The 21,968-nt window shown below is 30.6% G+C and overlaps 1 protein-coding gene across 5 annotated transcripts in view; it reads left to right on the top strand.

The window, feature by feature from the left end:
• LOC142322085 (uncharacterized) overlaps positions 1 to 21,968 on the top strand; it is a 360,304-nt gene that overhangs the window by 299,794 nt on the left and 38,542 nt on the right. For 4 of the 5 annotated variants that reach the window (XR_012755771.1, XM_075360742.1, XM_075360740.1 and 1 more), the window contains exons 7-13: positions 2,661 to 3,073; positions 4,874 to 5,099; positions 6,622 to 6,891; positions 6,965 to 7,138; positions 11,304 to 11,561; positions 17,365 to 17,474; positions 18,186 to 18,391. Coding sequence is in view for 4 of the 5 variants with exons in the window: in XM_075360742.1 (XP_075216857.1) it covers positions 2,661 to 3,073; positions 4,874 to 5,099; positions 6,622 to 6,891; positions 6,965 to 7,138; positions 11,304 to 11,561; positions 17,365 to 17,474; positions 18,186 to 18,391 (1,657 nt within the window). In the remaining variant the exon portion in view is untranslated. The remainder of the gene's footprint in view (positions 1 to 2,660; positions 3,074 to 4,873; positions 5,100 to 6,621; positions 6,892 to 6,964; positions 7,139 to 11,303; positions 11,562 to 17,364; positions 17,475 to 18,185; positions 18,392 to 21,968) is intronic. The other variant, XM_075360741.1, reaches the window with a different exon arrangement.

Genomic DNA, 21,968 nt, shown 5'->3' with positions numbered 1-21,968 from the left:
ATACACACATTGTGTACTACGAATGACGGATCTAAATATAATCATGACGAAAAACATCATTTCTAACGGCATGTACAAATTTTTATAGGCCTGTACATAATACCAATCAAAGCGTTAGTCATTGGTTAAGGAATTGTTATTGTTTACAAGATTGAGTCATTAAGCATTCTTACATATGTCATCAACTCAAATGGAAAGAATTGAACACACAACAACATAAATGTACTGTTTGGGCGCCCGTATTGTTTGTAAGTCGAAAAATGAAATAAAAATAATAATTACGCGCAAAGTAATGTTTTAGAAAACAATAATATAATGAGATGTCAGCACGTGACATCACAACCTCGTAGATTCGCTGGGGCAACTATATCTTGTACGATTTGAATATGTAATACAATTTTCTAATACAGTACATACTGTACGTACTGTAGTTAGGTTTTTAATCAAACAGTACGGTAAATGCTTACGAGTAAATTAGGAAATATACTGTATTATGTTAAATATATTTTGTGTAGTGTACCTATGTACTGTGCTAAATCAGTATTTATAATTTTTGTTGCCGTTTGTATTTCATCAATAACATCGCCCTAAGTAAGTACGCATGATTTTTTTTTTCATATTACATAGAACTTAACCATTCTTCCCCAAATGAGATTAGTTCCGTTTTATATTCGCGGCATTTTTACGGTCTTTAACCCCCGCGAATAAGGAGATTTTACTATACAGTAATTTTATCCTGTTTTTGATAGCTTTATCCCTAATCATCATGAATTTTGTGCTATATTGTACTATTTAATAAGAATTTTTAATATTTATTTACAAGATGTTAGTTTTAGATAAGACTGTCTTTCATTACAATCAGATGATTTTGCCAATCTTAGGAAGTAGCATTATGGAAATTAAAGGATATAAAATAAACATAAGATGCCAGTAACTGAAGCTGCATTCAGTAAATTATTCTCATTGTTTGTGAATACATCAAAAATGTATTCATATATACAGTATATACTAGCCAGTTAGGGTTCTACTCCTGGATCTGTGAAGCATTCATTATCCACATGGTTGTGAGAATATTAAAATTTTTCAGATATTCATTAAATAAAAGAAAAAAATAGTGATTTTACTTCATTATATTTCTGTTACCATGGTGACAAAAATATAATAATGAAGTAAAAGGATTAGTTTTTTTCTGAAATGAATACTTAACTGCCAAAGAGGTTGGGGTCTCTTTCTGTGGCTTAAAACCTTTACTGGGATAACACGAATATATCCTGAAAATTTGAAAGCAATCAGTCGATTAGTTGTCACATGATGCTGTTACAAACAAATAAACAGTCAAATGTTTCCACTTACATATTAGACAATACCATAAATTTAAAAGAATTAATTTTCTAAACAGCAAACCAAATCTGTTTAATATAAACTCTCAAAATGCTTTCACTTGATTTTATGGCCACCTTCAATGACTAACTGAAGATAGCTACGAGAATAATTGAAAGTGTTCTTATATGAATTCTAGTAACTTTTCATTTCATAAATTTTATTTGTTTTAAAAAAAAACAAAAATGTTTTAAATTTTTTTTTTTTTTGTAAACTGATTCTTAATGGGCTGCTGCTCATGGAAAAAATGTAGGAAATATATTATGTATTTTTTGTAGTTTATGCATACAGTTCACTGTTACTCATATATTTAATATAAATGTTAATAAATGAATCATCTAATAGTTCCCAAGTATAATTTTCATTAAAGAATAATTAAATTATGTGAAAATAATAACTGTATTAAATAGTTACTCTAGTTAATTTTAGTGTCCAACGACCATAGTTTCAAACCCAAACTAAATGAAATTAGCTCATCTAAAATAAAAATTAAAAAACATTCAGCAACAATATGTATTATAAAAGCCTAATGTTGCTTTAAATAAATTTGAGGGCGCTAATTTTACCAATTTTTGCTGCAGATCACTAATCTGGCTGGGCATGAAGCAGATGTGAAGCATCAGATGAAGAAGTCACTTCATTAACTCTAAACACACTCTAAAATATTAAAAGTCCTTCATGTGAGTTAGTCAAAAAAGAATACATTTAATTATGGATTAGAGGAAAACCATTGAAGGCTATACTATCATGTTATACATTATGTAGATAATTATATTTATTTGTTGCAGTAAGTGTAAACAACCTGAGCAAAGTAGCAATCTACATATTACAGAGGAATTAGCCAAAGAGTTCTGCCCATGATCTCTAATCAAAATATTTAATTGACAATGTAGAAAATGTTACAGTTACACAGTAACTACATGTTACTGTTGTACAGTGGTAAAGGATGTAGACCCCCAAGTAAATTAATTAGATGGTTTATATGACTTTTTTTAAAGAATTTATAATTTACTTTATTAACAATTTTATATTTTAACCTATTTGTTTGAATTTATAGATAATTTTTTCAGAGTGAGATTAATGTATGTTATAAAATTGTCATTTGTTGTTTTCATTTGATTCATGCTTTTTCACTAAAAATGAAGATTACTGCAGTAAATTTAAAAACCTTTCTACATTTTTTAAACAGACTAAGTCAAGAATACCAGAATCCAAGCCACTCTTGAATTTCTTTGTTTTATTACTGATTTTTAACTACATTAATTTCATTTCAATTACAGGCTGAGTTGTTGGAGGCAGCAGAAAGGTTAAGGCCAGTACGAGAACCACCAGTGGGTAGAGCTTCAGAAACACCTCCTCGATCACCTGTATTGAGGTCTTCTGAAAATATATCAAAATCGGATAAAGTTGAAAGAGCAAGGAGTGCATTTAAAACAAATTTTGAATTATCACAATCATCGCATAAACAAAGAAATGGCCATATAAATATAGATGATAAGAAAGTTATATTAAAACCACAACGAACAACTGAATTAAAGGAAGAAGCACCAGTAAGACCACGGGCAAAAGTAATAAGACAAAATATAGACCATAGAACTAGAGCTGAAGGATCAACTGGGCGAGAATCTACTCCTGAACCTGCATCTCATAAGACTGCTTCTCATGAGAAGAAACAAGGAAGAAACTGGGAAGGGTAACTGTATAAAACATTTCACTCTGATTACCATATGAATAATCAGTATAAAATGTTTCTTCACAATGATTTCTAGATATTAACTATGTAACAAATGTGTTAGCAATGCATCTTAAAAGTTAGTTAATTTGTTGATTTAGTAATGAAATAGAAACTTCATTAATATAGAAATTAATATCACTAAATATGAAGAATGAAGAATGTTCTTTATCCTAATCATAATCTGTTTTAGCATACATCAGTTAATCAAGCAATCTAATTCTCTTTTTCCAAGACATTTGTAAGTCTAAGCTAACATAAGGACCATTTAAAAAAAATATATAATCAGTTAAGTGTTTCAACTTTCAATTTAAATTCAGTTTGGTTCAAATTTAAGTCTGACTTTATATTTATTCTGAAGTAGGAATCTGGCTAAACAGTAAATGGTTCAGAGGAATCTTTCCATATGCCTTATAATTCCAAGAAAGAGAAAAGTCGTTCCTTAGGAACTTTGTACCTATTCTGTAAATTCAATTTCAAGAATAAATGGTTTTAGCGGTATGTATTTCAGCTGGTTTTGTATAAAATAATTGAACAATAATGTGGTGATCCATAATGGATAAAAATTCCCTAACCTTCTCATGAATTGTAAATATGGTTACCTACTGCATAAAAAGGTCCTTGAGCTATCCTCTGGGCAAAATTTTTATTTTATTCATCCAGAAGAAAGTTGTTTTTTCACTATTTAAGCCTTTTACTTGACCTTAATCACTCCCCCCCCCTCCCCACAATTTAATATTTTGTAGGTTTGAGTCAGACTCAGACCCACTCTGTTAGATCTATACTATGAATACCAGAAATTTCAGAGTCTGTAAATCTTAGATATATTCTAGTCAGAGGTGCCACTGCAAATAAATTAACAGAGTCTTTTTCCTCCTATCCATTAACTGCACAATAACTCTTATAGCTGAAGTGCATGTCAAGTAAACTTACAACTTCCAGTCCCTCTTACAGTAATACAAATATTAGGTATTTTATTTCTTTTAGTTCAATTCTTCACCACACATAAATCATTTTTCCATTGACTAAAAGTTTACTGTGCAACTAAGTCTTCATGTACAAAGAACAACTATTTATCACTGATACTATCAAAATAGAAATATCAGTAACCAGATATCTTTTTTGGTTCACTTACCGTACTTTCTCGCTCTTGTCATCTTGACCTCTTCAAACTGTTCTGCTAAAAAAATAAGTGTTGATTATGATCGGATGTGAAAAATCAGTAATGATTTCATCTTTATTTTGTAAAGAGTCCTGTGAAACTATAATTTCATATTATTCTTTATCTGATTACTAACAAACTTATTGTTCTTTATGTCTTTAGTCTTGAATGATTCATTAAACGAGTAACACGTCTTGTCTTTATTAGGAACCTAAAAGTTAATCTATCTAAAGTTTTAAACAATGTATTACATCTTTGAATTTATACAGTGCCGGACTCTAAAATATTAAAATAACATATTTTTCAATGTAAATAAATTACAATTTAATGTATAAATATTTTGTTTACTTCAGTATTTACGAAACCAACAATTCTGTTCAATTCATTAGCTAAGCAGTTAAAAATGTATGGCAATAATTGTACAATGAATGTATGGCAATAATTGTTTTATTTACAGATAAAAAGTTAGAATAGAGTACCATTTCCATTGCCAAGCACCTTAAAATGTTCTCATTTGGGTTAAGTTCTAGAGAGGAAGTTTTTTTAATGTTTCAACTAACAGAAAATGAACATAATTTGTTTAATTAAATTTGTTACAGAAATTCAACACCAAAACAAACACCACCACCACCCCCACCTCCAGCACCGGTGAAAACATTTTATTTTGGAATGTGTGAGTCACCAAATTTAAATGATGAAAGAGAGGAAGTAGATAGATTTGCCGCAAGTTTACAACAACGAATGCCTAGACCTGGTTCAAAACCAGTAGTTAATTCTATCAACACATCTGGTTCAGATAGTTTAAGCAGCGAAAATGCAGAAGAGGTATTAAGCCTTATTTAATTAAACATTTTTGATGTTTTTAAATAATAATAATTTATTGACAGATATTTATAGTTTTTGTCACTGAATTACTTATTCAACTTATAAGTAATACTATTACTCTTATAACCTTCATTATTACACTTATTAGTAATACTATTACTATATTATTCTTATACTATTACTCAGAAAAAATAAGTAATAATACATATATATATATATATATATATATATATATATATATACATATATATATATATATATATATATATATATATATATATATATTTATTATAATAATAATTCAACTATATAGTTGTATTCCAGTAGTATTATAAAAAATATACGATAAAACAGTTTCCAAAATATCACAAATTACCATAATTTGTTCATTATGTGCATTATTAATATAATAGTAATAAAAATTATATAATCATACAGAAATTTACAAAAATTATTTTTCATAATCTTATCTATAACTAAATGGCCTAATCAGAGTAAAATCAGGAATAATAAAGTTAAATAACATTTGTTGAACTATTTATCACCTGCAATGAAAGTGGAAGATCAATACCTTATGCATTTGCATATACAAATACAAACTTATGCATATACTATGTGATCGCTCATTAAATTTAATTATTTACAATGTCATTTTAGTGATTTTTTTATTTAAATATTCAGATACTGATAGGGAACCATTTCATAAAATAATTTTTCACACTTTTTAATATTTCCATTACAGATAACATTCTAATATGTTAAGTTTAACATTCAATAATTATTATTTAATAATGAAATTCAATATTCATGAAATGAATAATGAAAAGCATTCTATGAGAAGCGTGCCTCAACAGACATGGGCTAGAGAAAGGAAAATTTGCTTCACAATGAAGAATAAACTGCTCACAAAATTCCACCCTTCTGTCAAAATCATTTCGACCAAGTACGTTATGTAATCTTGACTGAATTATCTCAGCTGATTGTTATGATGTGTAAAATCAAAATGTCCTACTTGTTACAGATTGTTAAAGAATTTATATCTGAGTACAGAGAAAACTGACGTTTAGCTCACTATGTATATTATCAAACTTAAATTTCAAAATAAACTAATTTTTACATGAGAATTAAACAAAGAGGAAGCCCCTGACAATATTGCAATATGACATGTACATGAAATTTATTATTTCTATAAACTGAATTGTTACCTCTCTGTTTAAGAATTTTCCCTACATCTACTTCCACAAGTTTTTTCAGCCCAGAAAACTAAACAAAAAGAGTATAATAATAAAAAAAAAGCACGAGTCCCTTCCAAATAGTATAATAACAGAAGTAATTGTGTAATTTGACATGATTTTATTGAATATTCATTATTTTTTAATTCCTCTAATAGATTAGTAATAAAATAATTACCTTTACCTTCAGTTAGCAATTAATTAACAATTCTTTCACTTTTTTATTTACAAATTGGCAGATTTCAGTATTATCAGTGATGAATTTAAATCTCTTTTTCCAAATATTGCAGAATACTAGTCACAGTATATCTCTTCAGCTGCGACCAATGCTGCCACGTAAACAATTAGATATACCTAGATTTTCACCTACAGCAGCATGGCGGCTGTTATCAGCATTAGAATCACCTCCTCCAAGTGAAGAAGATGACTTAGTTCCTCTTGAAGAAAGAATTCCAGCACCTCTTCATCTTCATCATCCTCCAGGTCCTGATAAATCGGGGGATTCAGGGATATCCGGCGATGCAAGCCCACAACATCAAGATTCAACACATAACTCTCAGGTACATAATCTTTCAATTTTTAATACGTTTCATCCATCAGCATTACAAATTTTACATACAGTTTTGTTGTTAGCAGGTAGCGTGGACACCACAGCAGGACCTAGAAGAGACAAGTTCAGATGGAGGCCTTGAATCTGCTCCAGTCTCCCCAGAAAGTCAAAGCCTTCCAGCTGCAAAATTTTCTCCTCGTTTCTCTCTGTCACTTCCAAGAGATGATCGGCTTGCCTTATATACTCATACAGAGAAAGTAATTTTTGAATTTAGGACACTAACATATCAGTTTAGAAATATAAGATTTATAGCAGTAATCTCTACTTTTAATAAATACATTCATATCAGCTTAATAGCTCATATGAATCTCAGCAATCTTATTATTAAAATGCTGAGCCATTGAAGATGACCGCAAAGACGACAGAAAACATTCAAATTTATTAAAAGCATTTTATTATAAAATTATACTCATTTTGTTGTTATAAAAATAAATTTTATAAACATAAATTCTGTGTCTTTTGTATCCAGCACAGTATGGAATTATTGACCTCAGAAACATTGTTGTAATAAAATGTTTGAATGCTTCAACCAGGTAAAAATGTGGAAATTACCATAGATATTTTACTTGAAACTAACCCAGCTTATATGAACAAAGATTAATTATATTCCTATGTAATAGCAAAAAAAAAAATTGAACTCAAAAAAACACAATCAAGCTACACCTATGCACTGGTTAATATCATACATTTTTAATTAGGGCTCATTCAGTCAGTTTATCACTGCATTCCATCTGTCAGAACAAATTAAAAAAATTCAAATAATTAAAATACTGAACTATTTCAAACACATTTAAACCACTTAAGTTTAAAGGTACATTGCTGAAAATCACCTCCTGGTAACCTAGCCATTTAAACAACCCAACACATCAGGGCATTGAGGAATGACCAAAACAATCATGATAGGATATTACTTTTATAATATTATATTTTTTGTGCCATATCTTTTAGTCTATTAAAATTTTTTTGCATTAAAATGGTCAAAAAAAATTTTTATTTTTAATTATATTTAATGTGTATTACATAATTTTTACAGTAAAATCAGTCATTAATTATAAAATGCTATTTTAAAATAAACAATTATGATTATTTTTCCTATACTAATTTAATCACTAAAAAGTATAAGTATGAAACTTATATTACCTATATACAGAGTGTATCATGAAGTTCTTCCAGGAATTTCATAACCTATTCTACTCAATACCTTACGCTAGTTCTGGAGGCTAAACAGAAAAAGAAAGAAGAACCTATTCTACTCTTGAAAATAATGGAAAAGGTTCATATAAATATATATCTTAAAATGCTTCATTTGTGAGTTATGGTTAGTGAAAGATTTTGCTTGAATTTCAACAATTCTGGTAAAATGAGGTCATACTGAAATTTTTAATTTCAATTTAATATTGCTTTTTACCTGAAAAATTGAATAAAATAGGTCTCAGACCCATATCTGTAGTATATGAGAAATCTGGGTTGAAAAACCAATAAATTGGGGTAAAAACTCTGTTTTTTATGTTTGACGTTTAATAACATTGTTAAATGGGTAGTAAATGCATAAATGTTTTAACAAAACCGTAAAGAATTTAATCCTGAAAAAGATGGTGTAAGATAAGTTGAATAAACAAAGAAAGATTAGAAAAATTTGAACCTTATTTACAAATGATATTTTTAAATAATCATTTTTAGGTAATAAAGGCGCAGCCTTTCATCTGGAGGTACCAGGTTTGAATCCTAGTCAGGCGTGCCATTTACACACGCTAAAAAATTGCCATTTCATCTCATCCTCTGAAGGATGACGACTACCTAATGGTAGTCCTAGAGACTAAAAAAATAAAGATAATAAAGGTTGTCTACTATTACCAAATACATAGAAACAACCAGAATAATTTGATTTTTTTTTTTTTTTTTAAGATAAAAAATAAAATATACAGTTTAACTAACATTCTACTCGAATAAAATTTGTTGTCTAAATAAAAATTTAACTATTTTATTGTTTAATCATTAATAAAGGATTTTAGTTTTAATTAACATTGTAAATTAAAATTGATAAAAATTTAACTATTTAATTAGTAATTAAAATGTTAATAATTAAATTAAGAAATACACTAGAAGTCGCTTATAACAAGGTCATTTGTTACAAGAATCCAGTTGTAATAAGTAAAAATAAAAAAATTGATTGTTTCCTATACTATTAATGTATAGTAAAGTTTGTTTTAATAAGCTAATAATGAAATTAGAAGTCAGTTATAACAAGCAAATTATTTTCTTTTGAATAATAAATTTGTTTCCCAAGTAATTAAAATGTGAATGATTTTAAAATACAAGGTCAGAAATTAAATCTTAAAGTCATTAGTATTGTATATTTGTAATACTAATGACAATATAATGAATATTATAATGGCGTTTAATTAGACTAGGGAGGGAATGACTCTTTATAATAAGTGAAAGTGGATAATAAGAAACAACCCAAATGCAGTAGTAAACCATGTACAGTTTTTTATTGGCTATTCTGGATTCCAATATTTTAAAGTTCATTCAGTAGTATGGCAGTGGGAAGGGTAAGTAATCTTACAGTCGAGTTCAGGTAGTCGATTCTAAAACGGGTTTGTGGCTGCTTTGTATAATAAATTCTTATGTTTAACTCACGCTGAAATTAGTGTATTCCCTGCAAGCTTGTTATGGAGTTTTTTGATAAATTTTTACAGCACAAAAGTAATGTCGCTTTTAAAAAAAGATTCTTTCTGTTTGCGACAAATTAAAAATTGCTGAGGAATTAGAAAAGACAATCTAATTCTGACATGCGTGAAACTTGTATGCTTTCTACTTCCATTGTCTCAATTTATTTATTTTATTTCCATTGTTTGATTTGGAAGAACCATGAAAGTTAAGGACTGCTTTTGAAAAAATTCAGTCTCAGGTAAAGAAAATAATTATGTGAAAAAAAGTGATTTGGACAAATCTTTTATTACAGGGTTCAAAGTGAAGATGAATGAAAATGTTTCCATAAATGGATCAATTTTAAAAATTCAGGCAGAAAAATTTGCAACCAGCTAGGATATAAAGGGTTTGTTTATAGTGATAGTTGGCTGAGTGAATAAAAAACAGACATCAAATATTAGCAATAAAGAAGGCAATGTAGATAATTCTAAATGTTAGCATTGGCTGAATGAAAAATGGCCACCAATAAAATCAGTTATGAATGGGAAGACATATTTAATGACCATTGATTCCAAAAAATGTATTTAACAGATATAATATGGATGATTATGTGCATATGGATGATTATGTGATGATGTGTTAATAACAAAAAGTCCAGTAGATGGAAGAAGTAATTAATGAAATGAAACACAGGCAAATCAGAAAAATTGAAAATTAAGATAACCCAGTGATGAGAATCCAGTCATTTCTGACCATGCACACTATTTGTGAAACATATACTGTCAATAATAAGTTTATAAAATGATTAAATAGTTTTAAAAATTGTTTTGACAATTTCAGGAATAAAAATAAAAAGCAAGTAACTATAGACAATTTTTTTTAAGTTAGGTTAAAAGATTTAACATTTATTGATATAAGCCCAATGTTGCATGTACCGATCATACTTTTTAAGTGTGTGTAAGTGCGGAATTAAAGCGTAAGTTATACAAGTTACAGTGTTTTATTTTGAAAATTATCTCCTTGCCAATTTTAGGTAAGTTTAAAATTTTTTATGCGTGTACAATATTATGTATGTATATGCTTACAATTTTATGCAGTATGATTTTAAGTTCAGGCAAATTTCTTATTCAGTGTTGTATTCTTTGATGTTGAATATCAGTTATTTACATTGTGTTTAGAAGGGAAGATTTTTTTCTGGTATGAATAGGCTAATTCGTTTATAACGAGAACATACTGCCAGTCCCTTCAAACTCCTTATAACCTTTTATAACGGCAAACTGACCAAACTTAAATAAAACACTTTTAATAACTTCAAAATGTTTTCATCTGCCTTTACAACCATCTACAATGATTGGAACTGTTGTTTTCCCCCTGGTATCTGCTGATGACAATACTGGTAGTATTTTTTTTAATGATAAGTTTAGAATGTGATCAAAAGCATGTTGGGTGTGAACTGTGTTGTTTGCTCATTTAGTATTGTTGTGTAATATTCAAGAGTGATAAAAAGATGCTATCCTTTTCTGTATTTGTGTAGAAAATTACAGCTGTTGTCAATGCTGTTAATTTGTGATGTATGTAAATTGGCAAATGTGAGCTCTGTGATTCATTAGCACGTTAACATAAGTAATAATTAAATAATTTATCTATTATGAGGAAATATTTCATTTACGTTTGATTATATTTTAAATGTTATGTTTTAATTTTTTTTAGATTACTGAAGAGACTCCTCAGTTAGACAGTTTTCAAAGCTTAAAGAAACTGAAACGTTCCATGTCAGGAGCTCTGGGTCGAAGTACAGGAGGAGGAAGTAGTGGAGGAACAGCTAATAGTACAAATAAAGAAAACAATTCAGGTCTGCCATTAGATGGTAACTGGGTTCTCAGTCGCAGTGTACCAAACTCTTTAAACAACGGTCACAATAATCTACAACGTTGGGCCAGTAATTCCAGCCCATCATCTCCTGATCAAGTAAACAATTTTTTTTTTATTGTGCTTTTTACATTGTGTTTTTTGTGTTTTACATTATAAATTTGTAATTATAATTATCGTTTGGTCATGTCATTGAGCTTTATTGTGTTTTACATCATAAATTTGTAATTATAATTATTGTTTGATCATGTCACATTTTACAAAGAAATAATTCAGAAAATTTTTTTTTTTTAATTTAAAATTCACAAATAATTCATACCCATGTAGTTTGCTAGTATAAATTTATTTAAATTACTAATAAATAAATGAAACATATTTATTACCCTATCATTAACTACAAAACTGTCCTTACACATGAACTAAATAGCATTGAACAATACTACAACACATCGAACAAATAGCTGAAATCACAACCAAAAGCTATTTCACATACAATTATAAAAACTTCATACTCAACCAGGTCTACTGATGGATACATCTCAAGGTTGTAATATTTCAACAAAACTCTGAAAACACACACAAGTATAACAATGAAAAACAAGAAAAAAATGTTATACTGGTATTGTTACATATTATAATATTCTGTCATATTTTTAACCTCAGTCTGTCTTTATCATATTCTTATACAATGACAATACAAAATAATTTATTTCTCACACCCATAATAAATTACAGTAAAGCAGTATTTGAGCGTGACTTTCCTGATCCACCATATCTAAAGAATACAACAAACAATCCTTCAAAATTTACAGAAAACTGATCATAACTAACATTCTTATACATAACATATCTAATCAACAAACAATCCTTCAAAATTTACAGAAAACTGATCATAACTAACATTCTTATACATAACATATCTAATCACTCCATTCAGTACAGACATGCAGTTTTTTCACACGGCTGCATTGTTTAATGAATACAGTTATGCCGGTTGACAACTATGGATGAACATCATAAAATTTTTTATGATGTGTTCATGTTTATGATATACGAGGTGCGACAATAAAGTAATAAGACTGATTTTTCTTTGCAAGATGTGGCAACCCTGCAGCTTGCGTAGGCACACCATCTTTGACCTTGGTCTATAAGCTACTTCCAGTCCAAGCGGCACATTGATTCAACTGCTCAGTCGTGAGTTGTGCTGTAATAAGTGAACACGTGTTTGTGTCTCTCGTCACAGAAATGAAACCGCAAAATATTGCACAACGGTATGCCATCTCTTTTTGCGTTAAATTGGGTGAAAACGCGACGACAACTTAAGCTTCAGAAGGTTTTTAGAGAGGAGCTCAAGTCAAGGCTTATGTCAAGAGCTCAAGTTTTTCGGTGGCATAAAAGTTTTAGTGAAGGCAGAACGAATTTTGAAGATGAAGACCGCAGTGGACGACCATCAACCTCACGGACAGATGTCAACTTGACCAGGGTGCGTGAAATCGTACGATCTGATCGAAGATTATCCGTGAAAATGATTGCAGAAGAACTCAACATCAATTGAGAAACGGTTCGTCTAATGTTAACTGAAGATCTTGGTATGAGAAAGATTTGTGCAAAAATGGTCCCCAAAAATCTCACACAACAGCGAGAAACACGAGAAAATGTGGCAGCCGATCTGTTAGAGCAAACGGGAATCAATCCAGATTTGTTGAGCCGTTTTATCACTGGTGATGAAGGTTGGTTTTTTCAATACGATCCAGAGACAAAACGCCAAAGTTCGCAATGGTGCTCAAAGGGATTACCCAGACCAAAAAAAGCTCGCATGTCAAAGCCAAAAGTGAAATGCATGCTTGTGTGCTTTTTCGATTCCAAGGGAATTGTTCATAAAGAGTGGGTGCCTCCTGGACAAACAGTTAACCAATATTTCTACAAAGAAATTTTAGAAAGACTTCGTAAACGAGTTCTTCGTGTCCGTGCCAACATTGCTGATAATTGGATTCTGCATCACGACAATGCGCCATCCCATACTGCTCTGTCAGTACAGCAATTTTTAACCTCAAAACAAATTTCAGTACTACCACAGCTACCTTATTCACCAGATATCGCTCCGTGCGACTTTTTTCTATTTCCAAGAGTCAAAATGGCGGTCAAGGGACACCATTTTCAAACAACACAAGATGTCCAAAAAGTTGTGACGAGGGTCTTGGAGGATATTACAGAAGATGAGTTCCAGAAATGTTACCATCAATGGCAAAAGCGCTGGAATAAGTGTGTGCAATCAGAGGGGAACTACTTTGAAGAAGATAACACTAAACATGACTAAAACGGTAAGCAACATTTTTTTTCACATCAGTCTCATTACTTTATTGTCGCACCTCGTATGTAGTACGTATTAATTATTAAATACTCCTAATTAGTATAAAATTCAGGACAAAACTTACCCGATGACAAAAACCTAATATTAAAATTTATTATCCTAGATCACATAAAATTACCAACATTTTTTAGGAATGAAAATTACTTGATATTGCTTTAAAAAAACAAACCTAAAGTAGCCTGGATCATAAAAAGAACTGAAAAGATCACACTAATATAAAACAACTACACAGAATTATACAAATAAACTGCAGGGACATCATTGAATATGTATTGAGCAATATAAACACACATTCAGCAACAAATAAAAAGAACATATAAAAGCACTATTCACAACTTCAGAATCAATCTTAGCAAATTACTTTATAGAAAGTGGACAACATATAAAGCCACAACTTAAAAAAATTACTCAGAAGTTAAAACTCGCAGACTCAAAATATATGAACAGCATTAGAATTACAAACACATTAAATTTGACATAAAAAATATATCAAACAAGCTAACACAATCCTGTTCAATGGCCATACACTAAACAGTTTATCTAACACTTCAAGATGGATACACATTACTACAACAATGACAATAACCTTCAACCCCTATTAGATTTTCTAAAACTACGAGGGATATTTCTAAAGTAAAGACCACTGGGAAATTTCTCTCCTTAAGGTTAGCGAGGACTTGTTAAAACGCGTCGATGGTGAAATCAGAAAAGATCGTCGCTCAACGATTTCCGACCTGGCCTTTTTTTTTCTTGATGTTTCAAGAGCTGTTATCGGTCGCATTGTTCATGACCATTTAGATTTCAGAAAGGTCTGTGCACGTTGGGTGCCGCACGTCTTAACAGAATGTCACCAAAAAATCCGAATGGGATCTGCTTTGGAATTTTTTATGTGCTACACAGAAAACCGTGATGAGTTCCTTAATTCAATTGTTACCGGCGATGTAATATGGATTTCGTATTACATCCCAGAAAGAAAACGGCAGTCAAGTGAATGGCATCAACCTCAATCACCAACCAGACCGACAAAAGTCAAGCCACAGCCATTTGGACGCAAACTGATGCCCACAGTCTTTTGGAATGGGTTTGGCATACTGCTGATTGACTTCATACTACGTGGAACGACTATAAACGCAGAAGCCTACTGCGAAACTCTACGTAAGTTACAGCGCGCCATTCACGCGACGCGGGCGGCTTACCGACGGCGTCGTCCTGCTGACGATAATCCACGTCCATATGTTGCGGGCACAACATGATTTACTGAGAACATTTGAATGGAAAATTTACGATTACTCATCATATAGTCCGGACTTAGTTCCTTCTGATTACCATTTGTTTGGGAAATTGAAAGAATTTTTCAGTGGTAAGCAATTCGCGGGTGACGATGAACTTAAAAATGCTGTTAATCAGTGGCTAAATGGACTGACGGCAGAAGAATACGGCGAGGGTATATTAAAGCTGATATATCACTACGATAAATGTTTTAATTCATGTGACGATTATATAGAGTAGTATAAGGTATGTAAGGGTTGGTCTAGTGGTGAACGTGTCTTCTCAAATCAGCTGATTTGGATGTCGAGAGTTCCAGAGTTCAAATCCTATTAAAGTCAATTATTTTTACACGGATTTGAATACTAGAACGTGGATACCGGTGTTCTTTGGTGGTTGGGTTTCAATTAACCACACATCTCAGGTATGGTTGAACTGAGAATGTACAAGACTATACTTCATTCACACTCATACATATCATCTTCATTCATCCTCTGAAGTATTATCTAAACGGTAGTTACCGAAGGCTAAACAGGAAAAAGAAAGAAAAGTATAAGGTATGTAATTTAAGAGAAATAAAAAATATTTATAAAGTTTTTTACAATGAAATGGTCTTTACTTTAGAGATACCCTCTCGTAAATTTCCATGTATTTAAAAAGTGAATAACTTTTTTAACTTTTATTATTGTTATTTTTATTTTATTTTTTGCTTGGTGATTTCACCGCTTGTGCGTAGAATATGGAAACTGAATTTTGTAGTGTATGAAAAGAAGTAATGCCTGACTGAGATTTGAACCCGGAACCTCCAGTTTGATTTAACCTGTCCAGCTTCTTCAACCTGCCTAATGCTGAGGTAATATGAGGTTATTGACCTCATAAAAGTAATGTACATACTTGGGAAATCAGACAAATTTTTTTATATAAATTTATTTAAGAAATCCAATGAAAAAACTAGCAATATTTTAATATATTAATCTACAAACAAGAAAACAGTTCATTTAACTTTAGATCAGGTGACAATAATTTTTTTGATTACTGTGTAGTGCAAACTATTGGCTTGGTTTTAAATAAAATTATTGCTTTATTTCAGATCTGATGTCAACAGAACAATCATACAGCCTTTTTTTGTACATACTGTATTTTACTAAATAACACATTTATTTATAATAAATTTATACATAATGCATTAATTTTATACATTAATTTATAATAAATATGTAGATTAATTCATTTTTTTTATTGAAAATTAAAAAACAGGTATTTTAAATAGGTACTTTTAACAGATACTTTTTACCATCAGTTAGCTTTTCCACATAATATAATTTCTGTCAGTATTTCCATATTATATAATTTATTTTTTAAATATAAATGAAATATTTTGTCTGATTTTATTGTTTGTGTTAGATAAAACTTTCCCTTTGTTTAGCTAACTCTAAAGAAAGGACGTTTTCAATTCAACCCATATCTCTATATATTTTTATACCAGTTCAAATCTTACTCTACAAATAAATGGGCCAATTACAGTGAATATTTTTTTTGCAGAAAAATATCGCTGGTGTTCCCATTGTAAGTTTTATCACTAACTTAAATGGAACATATTTTAAACAAAGCTTTTCATTGTGCATGTAATCATGGATGTTTTGTATATATTTTGAACTTTTCTTGTGTAATCATTGCTTAATATTTGATTTTTATATTGCAATGACTCATAGTCAGATGTTGTTCTGATATAATCAAAGTATTCTTTTAAGAATGCTCAAGAAAATTTGTTGGAAATGTTAGTTCAAAATAAAATACATATTCCCACTTACCAGAGTAGGTTCTAAGCAACATTTATTTTATGAATTTTAACAAAAACACATTAATAAATTAATACACATTCCCATATTTCAGAAAACCTTAATTTTTTTCACTACTTTTAATATTCATTTCTCTACATTTTTATTTTTTGTCTTAAAGATTTTTTATCGTTCTCTGAATTCTCATTGCATGGACACTGGTAGATTAAACCAGTTATACCTAAAAACAAATACAATTAACTCTCTTACTTTTTTAACTAAGTAAACTTCAGGAAAACAATAAACCTATAATTAAGAAATATTTATTAGTGTCTCAACACAAATTGGACATAACTATCCAGAAAAGCATTAACACACATTCTTTAAATTTACATAAAATAAAAAGAATGTTATTTTAATGAATTATATTCTCTATCAAAAGCAATCCTTGCCCATTATTTTATTTCTGACTTAACCTTGTTCACAGGAGGATGACACATTAATTAATTCACTGGTGAAACAACCATCATTCTCTTATCTTGCCACTGGAGGTCATTTTATGTATCTGCCTGAGTATTCTTTACCTAAACATCCAAGGTAAGAATAGAAAGTTAAAAAACATACTTATTAAAGTGAATGTAACTGATATGGTAAATGTTAAACATAAATCATCATTACAGTAAACTGTAATAAAAATAATATTATTCAAATAATGAAAAGCAGTATGAAACAGTATTTTTTAAAAGTATTTAAGTTTTTTTTTTGTAAAATTCATTTAATTATTTCCGTCATTATTTGAAATATCTTTGTTAACATGTTTATGTATACAAAAAGATCATGTATAAAAATGTCACGTCCAAACAAATACAATTCCAGAGTGTCATAGAGAGAATTATTCTAAATATCTTAATTATGTTTAAAACACTCTAATTACAAAATACTAGATATTAGTATTATAAAATACTAAATATTAGTTAGTCATCCTAATTATCCTTAAATACTTTAGTTCATGAGACTACTTGCATTCCTAGATTTATAGCAAAACCATTTAATATTTTCAGTTTACTTTTTAATCAACTCTATAATCTCCACTGAAGTAATGTTGTATCTCCACTTAAGATTAGCAAAAGTTTAAATTAAGATACGTAAAAATATTACAAAATATGATTATATTAAATAGCTAAGAATCATTGATAAAAAGGGTTTTCTATGCGGTTAACCAAGATGTGTTAATATTAACAAAGATTGTATATAATTTGTATACTTATTTTAATGCACTTAATATTTAAATCTATACTTAATTTTCAGAGAGAGGCCTTCAACATCATTACCATTATCAAAATCGTGTGAAGACTTGAGCAGAGAAGAGAAGGAGAAATTGACACCAGGAATAACAAGAGCACTTGAAGCTCCAAGAAGTAGAAGCGGTCGTAAATTTACATTCCAAAGTACTGTACGACAGATTGAACGTCGTAGATTAGCAGAAAAGCTTTCTAGAGAAGCAGAGCAGAAAGGTAAATTTAAAAAAAATTATTTTTAATTTAAATTCTCACTACATTAATCAGTAAAAGAATTATTATTAAAGACCCATTAGGAAGATGAAGTTGATCACTAGATTATCCTCAGGAGCCCAATGGGCTGCTCTAGTGGTTAACTCATCATTGCAAATCAGCTAATTTTGAAGTCAAAAGTTCTAAGGTTCAAATCCTAGTAGTAAAGGCAGTTACTTTTATAAAAATTTGAATATAGATCATGGATACTGGTGTTCTCTGGTGGTTGGGTTTCAATTAACCACACATCTCAGGAATGGTTGACCTGAAACTGTACAAGACTACACTTCATTTACATTCATAAATATCATACTCATTCATCCGCTGAAATAATACCTTATGGTTCCAGAGGCTAAACAGAAAAAAGAAAAAGTGATTATCCTCAGTGGATATGGCACTTAAGAGATTTTAGTTCAGTTGTATAGTTCCACATGAATAATCACATAATTTTAAGATGGACAAGGAAGGATCTTCTTTAGGTTACTCAGAGCTTTTTACAGTAGTTTTTTAAGTACCTGGAGAAAAAGGATTTATTTACAGTATTTGTCTAAGATAGTTAACACAAAACTGTTGATCAGGAATATTCTGCTACAATCCTGGATAAAGAAAAGATTTTCCACAGAACTAGGGGTAGGATAACTACGTATACCTAGAGAAACCTTTAAACACTATACATATATATTCTTAGTCAATTTTCCTCTGTGCAGCTCTCTTTATAGTGGAAATCTCACTATAGAGACAATATCTGTTAGCTTCTTCACATTGCTGTACTAAAGTATAGTATTTTTATTTCTTTACTAAGCCAATGAAATCCCGAAAATCTCTTTATAGTGGCTCTAATGCGACTGCCTGTTGTCAAGCTGCCTCCTTTTTTGCACAAAAATATACATAAATGTATATTTTACATATAAATATATGTATAAAAGTATACATAAAATATTACAATTATATAGTATGACTAATTATATAGTATGGCTGTTAAAAGGGTCGACTTCTATTCTTGTAAAGAGAGAGAGAGAGAGAGTGAATGCCGAGCCACGGCAGGTAGTAGGCCTGCTGCATTACTGAATGTAGTAGAACAGTACATAGGGCTAGGATTTTCGGTATTTCACAGCGTAGAGTGGGCAATCAGTGTACTTGATTTTTCCAGAAAAACATCACATCACGACTGATCAGGCCTGGCCATTCTAATTCCATAGGGGAAGATACCCTCCATGTGACGGTTTCGGTTGCCACACCACCCTCTCCGTACACTAACCTACAGTACGGTAAAGCCCGGAGGTCATCTTCAGTACCTCGGCAATGACATCTTTCAGTCAAGCCTCAGCCAGGATGCCACCGATGCGAATGCCACAAGCGACATTCCCATCGGTGTTCTATTAACTAATATAAACTCCAAACAAAACACATCTAGACAAGTCTCATACAAGGCTGAATGACTTTTTAAGAACGAAGGAAGTGAACTCTACCTAACGGAAAAATTAGTTCGACATACAACGAATCATAAAACGCAACACAAAAACACTAACAAAACATAATAATAAATAGTGTAACATAACATAACCAACGAAAAAGAATATCTGTAACCAAACAGAAACAAAAACAGCAACAAAATAACAATACAACCAATCATACATACAAAGAAGGAAAGTCCAAGAGAACATCACACACCTGGTTCAGCGAACCTTCCTTTTGCCAAATATACAATAAAACTTTCTACGATGACTCATTCGGCTCGGCTTTTCCAATTAATCAAGTGTCGACCAGGTGATATCAAGCCGACAAATGGTTTCTGTGCGCATTAAGTCATATCTAGCACATTCATATATTACATGATAAGCATGGTCCAACAATCCGCATTGCGGACACAGAGAAGGTAGTAATTTTAAAAAGCTTCGAAAATTGAACTTTGAACAAATTGATCAAGCTGTTTATAGTGATTTCAACAAAAATTAAATTTAAATTTTCCAATAAACGGACCTCCTGTTACGAACCCAAGCCAAACTCTTCGTTCAAAGGTTAGGGGACGATAATTTTAAAGCTTCGGATGGTCTGCTAGAAAAATTTAAGCAACGGCACAACATTTCTTTCGCTAAAATTAGCGGGGAAGCAAAATATGTTGATTTGACTGCTACGAATAACTGGTTAAAAACTGTGTGGTATAGAATATGTAATGGTTACAAGAAAGAATCGTTCATTACTGACAAAGCAGAACTTTTTTTTAAAGCACTTCCTGATAAAAAAATATTTTTTTAAATATTAAATTTAAAGGAGAAAATGTATAAGCCAAAACTTAGAAGACAACTTTCAAAAGAGCAAATCACTACTTTTGTATGTGCTAATTCGGTTTATTTAAGAACTGAGAAACGTCCTTTGTTAGTTATTGGAAAATCAGTAAAACCAAGTTACTTTAAAATGTAAAACTCTACTAGTGAAGTATCGTAGTAGTAAAATAGAGTAGATGCTGCTAAATTTTCTGAAGTGAAAATTCGTTCGTGGGAAAAGGAATTAATTAAAAATAATCGTAAAATTGTACTGCTTGTAGACTTGTACTGCTCATTTCGAGATACGTGGTTAAAAAACAAAAATTCAATCTTTAAATCGGCAAATACAAGTGTCTTTCAGCCGATGGATCAGAGAGGAGTTATTAAATGTCTCAATGGCTAATATAGAAAGAAAATATTGTCTAGGCTTATTGAAGAGAACCCACCGGGTTGGTCTAGTGGTTAACGCGTCTTCCCAAATCAGATGATTTGGAAGTCGAGAGTTACAGCGTTCAAGTCCTAGTAAAGCCAGTTATTTTTACACGGATTTGAATATTAGATCGTGGATACCGGTGTTCTTTGGTGGTTGGGTTTCAATTAACCACACATCTCAGGAATGGTCGAACTGAGAATGTACAAGACTACACTTCATTTACACTCATACATATCATCCTCATTCATCCTCTGAAGAATTATCTAAACGGTAGTTACCGGAGGCTAAACAGGAAAAAGAAAGAAAAGAAGAAAAAAAGGCTTATTGAAGAAATGAACTCTGTATAAAACAAAGAAAAATTCACTTTGTATAATTCAGTACGTCTGCAGCAAAAAGTGTGGAAAAATGTGACTGAAGCAACAGAAAAAAAGCATTCAGTCATACTGAATTTGTTGTAGGCCTACACACTGAAAATAATAATCCCGGCTGTGATTCAGAGAATGATGTTTCGCTAACCGAGCCAATAAAACGATTTAAATTGCGATAAACATTTGCAGAAAAGGATTTGGATATTTATGTAAACATCGAGGATGACTTGACCACCTCGGCGCCTTTAGAAGATTATGCGAAAATAAAGAATATAATGGGTCAAAATTGTGATGGTGAAGAAATGGATGAAACAGAAATATAGGTAATACTGTTATGACTAACACAAGTGAAATTTTTAAATTGATAAGCGACTCATTTTTTCGTAATTTGTATATATTTGAAAGTTCTTACGTACATGAATAAAATCATACAAGTTTCGCTTTTCATTATTTACTTCGTCGATGTTTGTTTATTT

This window comes from Lycorma delicatula, chromosome 3 (genome assembly GCF_047948215.1).
Source record: "Lycorma delicatula isolate Av1 chromosome 3, ASM4794821v1, whole genome shotgun sequence".
Classification (NCBI taxonomy): domain Eukaryota; kingdom Metazoa; phylum Arthropoda; class Insecta; order Hemiptera; family Fulgoridae; genus Lycorma; species Lycorma delicatula.
This window is presented reverse-complemented; position numbering and strand designations above follow the sequence as displayed.